This window comes from Centruroides sculpturatus, unplaced genomic scaffold (assembly GCF_000671375.1).
Source record: "Centruroides sculpturatus isolate CEXI.00-Female unplaced genomic scaffold, Cexi_2.0 scaffold1163, whole genome shotgun sequence".
In the NCBI taxonomy this organism is placed as follows: Eukaryota; Metazoa; Arthropoda; class Arachnida; order Scorpiones; family Buthidae; genus Centruroides; species Centruroides sculpturatus.
The window spans coordinates 265,171-273,573 of record NW_019385338.1 but is presented as its reverse complement, the minus strand read 5'-3'; the positions used below and the strand labels follow the sequence as shown (position 1 = coordinate 273,573).

At 32.3% G+C, this 8,403-nt stretch overlaps 1 protein-coding gene across 1 annotated transcript; it reads left to right on the top strand.

Annotated features, from left to right (window-relative positions):
* Nucleotides 1–1,471: 1,471 nt before the first annotated feature.
* On the top strand, nt 1,472–5,504 carry LOC111637832 (dynein assembly factor 3, axonemal-like). The gene is made up of 3 exons (XM_023383413.1): nt 1,472–1,589; nt 4,937–5,059; nt 5,129–5,504. Exons 1-3 carry the CDS (start codon nt 1,473–1,475, stop codon nt 5,414–5,416), a joined length of 528 nt encoding a protein of 175 aa, XP_023239181.1. The 5' UTR covers nt 1,472; the 3' UTR covers nt 5,417–5,504.
* Nucleotides 5,505–8,403: the final 2,899 nt, after the last annotated feature.

Here is an 8,403-nt window from a genome sequence, read left to right as displayed (position 1 = left end):
TGAATGCTTATAGAATAATCATCTGTATAAACTTTTAACACATATTTTTCTTGTTTAAAACTTGTTTATTAAGTTTTGAAGTTCTATTTATGAAAATTATTTAGGAATAGGCTGCTGTAAATGATGACGATGGAAAAATTGTATAAATATTTACAAATGTAATAAAATATACTGTGTATAATTTTGTGTGAAACTTGACAATATTTGCTTTTAGTCATGTCAAACTCAGTTTTCTAATACAGTACAATTAAACCTCAATTTAGAGCCTGCAATTATTTTCTACAGAGGCTGGCACTAAATTGGAGGACCTCAAACAATGAGAGTTATATGTATTAATAGGATATACACACAAATTTGTGTTTGATTGTGCAAAATTACATCATTAGGCTGCAATTTGAAAAAAATTGTAGATCTGTAAATTTGCACTGTTGCCTGTCTGGTGTCTGTCCTTCCTTAATCTTGAGCGGATAAAGATAGATTAAAGCTGAGATTAGATATTGAAGTATTATGGTAATTGGCTGAGATTAATAGTATAGGAACTTCAATCTACTCCAGAAGTCACGTGAATTCAGTTTAAAAATTTTCCCTTGGAAGAAGGAATGGCATGACTGTAAGAAGAAAATTATGACGTACAATACAGGGGCAAGACACCAGTAAAATCGAGAGTATTGTTACGATGCCATAATAAATAATAAATTGCTCATTTTCTAATTAAAATTTTGTGGAACAGAGTGATATCGTGTGTTAAAAAAACCTGTTTAAAATGGAAACCTGCCAAACCAGATAAAATATTCAGTACCATGCAATTCCAGTTTATGCAAGTTTTACTGTATTAGCTTTTTATAGTAAATATATTTATACAAAACTGAATATCATCAAAGTATTTAAACATTTTCAGCAGTATGTTATGTTTTTAGGAGTTTCTTATAAAGTCATCTTATTTATTAAAATTATTCTTTCATTAATTATTTAGTTAAAATTATTAACTGATAATTTAATTTTTTATAACATTTTCATATCATTAATTATTGTTTTTATATCTCAAAAAAACAGCATCCAAAAATGTCAAAATACCTCTTTGGTATTAAGCATTAAAGATTAAGAGTTTTTTGATTAGATATAATCTGAGAGTGAATTATATTTTCCAAATAATAGTTTATGCACACGCTAGGGTTCTACTGAGCATTTTGACACCAAAATCGTCAAAAATTTTTTTTAAAACTCTGGAAATAGTGCAAATGTTACCCAAGGTATCCAGGGCTTCACCCAGGCAATTATTTTTATGAAATTACAGCATAATTCTCATTATTAACATTTTATATTTTAACTCGTTATAAATTAAGAATGTGCTGAATTTTGCAAAATTTTTGGAAGAACTTTACTTATATAAATATATTATTTAGACAAATATTTCTTCATAATTTTTAATTATTATATTTTCACAGTTTTCTAAATTTTTGTTTCAGGCTGATATGATACATATTTCTAAATATATGAAATGGAGAGAAACTGGAATAGCATTTGAAATACGTGATGGAGAGTATACTTTACCTAATAATACTTTAGCATCATTTTTACTTATAAAGCATGTACGTATTAAAAATATTTACATATACCAAAAGTAATAAATTTAAATTTTCTTCTGTTCCAAATTCAAATTAGCTACAAGTACTGTAATACCAGATTTTTGAAATTGATATCCAAGCTTTAAAATCTGTTTATTATTACCATTTTATACAGACTAATACAAATACCAATGTAAAAAAAAAGGTACAAAATGACTGAAACCCACCAAATTGTAATAAATACAGCTGAAGAGGAACAGACAACCTGTCTGAAATGCATACACTGCTGTCATAATAAACCTGTGTCTACTCACTTCTGTGTAATTACTCCAACAACATCAATAGTATGTGATAAATCCTCCATAGAGCCAAAACTTACAATATGAATCTATGAGCACTACTAACATAAGGACAAAAAGCAAATCACCAATCTATATGGCAAAGCCATAAATAATTTTGTGTTTTCATACACCTCAGCTACTCCTGTTCTCTGGTGATCGACAAGTTAGTGTCTAGTAATAAGGACTTGACTATTTCTAACAGTGCACAGTAATACCTCACCAAAACAATTTCGCTAATAAAAATTTTCTCAAAAATACTTATTAGTTTCTTAATGGATTTTTCAATGGTATAATATTGAATTAAAATTCCAGAATCACTGTTCAATGCTCAGTCTCATAATGCAACTGATTAATTTCACAATTCAGAAAACTATTAAACACATGAATTGATTTACAGACTTTTGTACTCAATTATTCAGTATAAAAATCATACCAGGAGTTAAGATCAAAGCTATATATAAGATGTCTTAACATTTCCCATCCAAAATGGTGTAATTTGTATGGAGGAACAGGTTGTATGTGGTCATGAATTGTTTTGCAAAAAACAACACTAGATGAGAGATTGACTGAGTGCTTAGACTTTATGGCATGATGCAATTTTTCCAGTATCACAGCATTGAGTCCATGACTTTCCACATTTTTGGACCTCTAAAAAACATTTCAAGGGATGTTGATTCTCATCAAATGACAACATTCAAGTGGCAGTGAGAACTGTTCTCCCAACAAACAGCCCAGTTCTTCAAGGATGATATTTGTCAGCTTGTTAAATGTTGGGCTAAATGCCTCAATACTCATGGAGACTTCTTTTGAATAAATACATTTATTATTCCTTTATAACCTGATTCTCACTTTCATTTGAACATCCCTTATATCATAAGATGTGAAATAGCTGATAATGAAGAAATTGAATTTAGCTTTAAATTTCCTTCATGAAGAAATGTTATACATTTCAAAAATATTAGACAAAAATATAGTTGTTTCAACTTTTAAAAAGTTGTTGAATCTATTATGCAATTTTATGTGGGTGTATAAAAATTTAAGTTCTTTAATTTTTTTCAGCAGGGATGATGCAGGAAATTATATAAATGTTTTGACAGTATCAAGACTTCATGTTTACTCTTGCATGTATCAATCATGGCATTTAACAGATGCATGAACATCAAAATTCATTCATGTTTTGGGAAATATGTGTATGAGTAAAGTGATTGGAAAAAAAAAGGAATTATGGGGACACAATTTGATTTTTGTAGGCAAAGGAGACTTTACTATGTGAGATTCATTGGGAGCTAGCAACTGTGTATAGAAATGCTATAATGTCTTTACAGCAAGTGCAATTTTGGTGATGATAATTTGATTCTAGAAGGGACAGCTTGCATGAATAAGGAAGGACACAGTCATCAATTACTTCAAATAATCCCATTTTCCTTATTGATGAACTGTTAAGCAAACAGACAAGTCACAATAAACAAACATTCAGCTGTTGGAGCCATGTGGGATATTATCACTGAGCATATGGATTTCCACAAAGTGTTCAGCAATGGGCCACCATGCAGGTTTCTATAGATCAAAAGCATCTGTGAATGAATGTCTTTTGAATACTTGTGCCTTAGGTGAGAGTGGGAAGAAATTTTGAGTTCTCTGGAGATGAAACTAGGTTCATCAGGTCCAACCTGAAACCAAGAAAGAATATTCACACATGAACTTCCTGTTGATGAGGTTGCTCCAAGACATCAGCAAGTACTAGAAAAATTTTGACAACTGTCTTTTGGGACATTCATGGGTACCTCTACAAAGAGTTTTCACCAAAGGGAAAGAAGAAAAACAGAATGCCAACACACAGTTGTTTGAAGGAGCTATTCATCACAAAAGGTCCATGTCTTCTGTCTCAAATGCTGAGCTTCTCCATGGTAATGTGCACCTGCACACTGCCAAAAACACAATTTTTTGTTTCTGCAGAAGTGAAAGTTGGAGATTTTGGCCCATCAGATTTTCACCTTCTCCCACAATTCAAGAAGCATCTTCGAGGGAAACATCACCAATCAGATAATGAGATGCAAGCTGAAGTCCAGAAATGGCTATAGCAATCATCAGAACAAGGTGTTTTCCACCTTGTTCTGATGAACTGGTTTTATAACTTTATAAGGACATGGAACAACTGGATAAAACCTCTCCAAGAATGGCAACTGTGTTGGAAAAAAGAGGACAACTAGTCATTTCAAAAATGCCATGTCATATAATTGTATTATTTTCATGTTAATAAATAAAATATTGGGAAAGTTAATTTTTGATACATCATATACAATGTTCACAATGTTTTTGTTTTATTTACCTTTCATAAAAACTAGTAACAACTGTCATGACAAGATGGCAACTGCCCTATTATTTAGAAATTTAAACATTAATATATAGAGATTTGTATTCTGGCTATACAATTATCTTTTCCTAAAATTTAAACAAGGTATTTCATAAGATTAAATCCATAGGAGTTTCTCTTATTACCTTTTCTTTCATTACAGGAAAACCATGTCACTGACTATGGAGGAACAAATTCAAGTAATTTTACTGACAAGGGCCTGCAGTTACTGAGAAGTGGCCAGAGAATTGAACAGGCTCCATCTAGACTGCTGACAAATCTGGCACAAATATGTTAGTAAGCTCATTGCCAAATTTAATGAAACTGGGAGCATACATGCCAGGCATTGCAGCAGGATTGCCAAGGACTGTTCCAGACGAGGAAAGTAGTGCTGGAGTCATAGCTTATTTCACATTGAGTCCACAGAAGTCCTTTGGTATGTGACTCTGGGCTTGATTGGTTTGTGCTCAAGATGGAGCCTATTGAATTCTCTGGCCACTTAGTAACTGTGGGTACCCACTATCAAAATAACTTGAATTTGTTCATCTGTAGTGAGTGACATGATTTTCCTGTAATGAAACTGTAATATGAGAAGCTCTTATGGTCTAGATGTATGGGATATCCTATATATATGGTTTTATAACTTTATTTTTTATGTAAATTTTTCTTTAATTTAGGAAGGAGAACGATATATACGAAGAGGTTATTGGGGAGATATTTTAACAAGTCCATACATTGCATATGGAATTGAATGTAAACAACAAGAGTTTTTAGAAAAAAGAAATAGAATGTACACAAAAGTAATCCAAATTAAACTAGCAGTAAAACAATTAATTAAGCAATTAATAATAAATTTTTGTTTTTTGTAGACATCTCAAGATATTTCATATCATAACACACTTGCTATGTTTCATGAATTAATTTATGATGAACATTACAAATCATTAAATAAAGAGCAACTTTCAAATGACAAAGAAAATGTAATTGAGTTGAAAAGTGAAGAAATTCAAACAAAAACGTGTGATAATCCTAATACCATTGAAGAGAAGACTGATTCTTCTATTGACAATTATAATATTAAGTTTCAATATTTGGAAATTAATCGTTCTGAAGATTGTGGTAAGAAACATTACTTGCTTTTAATAATAATTGTATGAATTTATTAAAATATGGAAGATAATTAATTGTAAACATAATTATGTTTAAACCAAGCCAGTTAACTTTTCCAGTAACATTTGGTGGCACCATTTGTTATGATATTTCATTTTAAAAAGTTTTTATATTTTTAATTATTATAAAATGGTTAAAAAATGTAATTTTGAGAGTAGGGATGGGTTTTATAAAAAAAATTGTAAATGCTAATAACAAGTAAAATCATCATTAAATCCGACCCTACTCGAGATATGACATGGCCCTTTTTTATCTCCTCCACCTCCTCAACCTATAGTCAACAAAATTTAATAGCATCAATCCTCTTACTCCACAAATCTCCCAGCAAACTTTCAGAAGTTTTCAACAAAAAGGAGTTATTAAGCTTCAAAGAAGGTGAACAAAATTGTGTCCCCCCACACACACACAGAGAGAAAAACACCTGAATGGTTCTGTATTTCACAATGTTTCAAATAGGGTTTCTCAAATGTGATTCCAGGATCCCGGTTGTTTTTTAACATGGGAAATATCCCGGGAAATTTTTCTTATCCTGGGAAATTTCTTAAAAATTCATTTTTTTCTTATTTTGTGTTAAGGTTGAGGAAATTTTGCAAATAGAAAATATAATTAACTCATAAACTGTCAGAATACATCTGTATTTATTCATTTTAAACCTACTTATTAGATGTTTTTAAATTTGTCACAAATGGTCAATAATCAATATGTAGCTTATTTGTAGTGGGACTCTCAAAATTCTTTCAATGTAATATCTGATATAATTGTGCTTATGCTGTCTTGATTTTTAATCATGCCCAGTAGCTTCAATAACTGTGTAGTGCCAAGTTGTGTAAATTGGGCAAGGATACAAACGAGTAGAAAGTATGCAAGTATGAAGTTTTTTTTTCATAACCTGATTATTAAAGACAAATGAATAACCAAATTATTGGGCTATGATGTTTGTATTAAAGCAGTCGAGGTAGACAAATCAAGAATACTAGAGAACAAAAGAAGTACTACAATCTTGAAAATGAACTAGAAATCTTCAGGATACAGGTGAAAAATGCATAATACTATATTTGTCCTCTCTTAAATGCATTAAACACGATTCCACACACATCAATTGAATCGGAAAGGGCATTCTCGGTAGCAAGACTTTTCATTACTAAAATAAGAATTAGATTGAGTGATCGGAGTATTGACCGTCTTTGCTTTTTAAAATCTTATTATAAAAATTTACAATAATATTTTATATTATGTTTTTATTTAAAAAACAAAAATTACCTTTTAAGTTAGAAGTTTAAGTTAGTGGAATCTGACGAGAGCTCACTACGTCCTCACTCATAGGCCGACTGCCAACGACTGACGCTTCCTGCAGGCGGGAAAAAATTCAGGGCTGTGCATGACTGTCCCCTCCACAACTCCACCAAAAGAGGCCACCCGCGCATCATTGGTTTATGTGAAAAAAATAAAAATCCGATACTTTTTGAACAGACCTCGTATATTAAATAGCATATAAGTTCATTTTTAAATTTTCAACTCAATTCAAAGCATTTTTTGTTGTTGTTGTTGTATGCAGTTTCCAGCAAACTTTAATAATTGTTTTCTATTTGTGACAATTGCTACGTAATTCAAAGGGAATTTTTAATATATATCTTACACATCATTATTAATATAATTTTGGAGGTTACAGAACGTATTAAATTACTTTAAAAAACGAAAAATAATTATATCATTTGATTTCATAATATTTTGTACATCTTAAAAATAATTAATTTTATCCTGGGATTTCTCGGGATCCCGGGACAAGCAAAAGACCGGGAAATGAGAAACCTTAGTTTCAAAGTTCTGAGTCCAAAAATAAAAAATGTTGCGGTGATTGACTGATCACCATACTTTTCCTCTGTTATATATAACAGATCTGGGAAAGTAATAAACTGCCAAGTAAAAAATTTACTTAATTTAGAAATACAGATATTAATACATAATAGTAATAATTGATTACAATTTCCAAAAGACTGATTTTGATGCCAGTTTGAATTTAAAGTGAATTATCTTGAAAATTTACATTACTGTTGAAAATTTAGTTATTTTTTTTTATTTTTTACCCCATATAGAAAATCAAGTTTCATGTTGTTACTTATATGCTATTTAATATACGAGGTCTGTTCAAAAAGTATCGGATTTTTATTTTTTTCACATAAACCAATGATGCGCGGGTGGCCTCTTTTGGTGGAGTTGTGGAGGGGACAGTCATGCACAGCCCTGAATTTTTTCCCGCCTGCAGGAAGTGTCAGTCGTTGGCAGTCGGCCTATGAGTGAGGACGTAGTGAGCTCTCGTCAGATTCCACTAAGTTGGAAAATGACTGAACAACGTGAGCAGCAATATTACATCAAATTTTGCCAAAAACCTTGGTAATACCCAAGTGTAAACCATTCGCAAGATTCAGCAGGCTTATGGACACGATCATCGAGGCCAAAAAAAGCGCGGCAGGTCCGCAGCAATATCAAGGTCATGTTGACAGTTTTTTCGACTCTCATGGGGTGGTGTATCGTGAGTATGCACCACAAGGCCAAACCATCGCAAAGGAGTACTACCAGGAGGTCCTTCGTCGTCTTTCTGATGCTGTGCGACGCAAATGACCGGATCTGTGGTCAATCAAAACTTGCCAGCTCCATCGTGATAAAGCATCCGCCCATTCTGCGCATCTGATTTGGGCTATTGTCGCCAAACACAACACTGATATGGTTCGTCACGCTCCGTACTCTCCCCACATGGCTCCGTGTGACTTTTGGCTATTTCCCAAGCTGAAAATGCCGCTAAAAGGAACCTGATTTTAGTTGAGAGAAGACATCATGCAGAATGCGACGGGCCGGCCGATGGCCATTCCAAAAGATGCGTTCCAGCAGTGTTTCCAGCAATGGCAGGAACACTGGGAGAAGTGTATACACTACCAAGGAGACTACTTTGAAGGGGATTAGGGTTTTGTACCTCAAA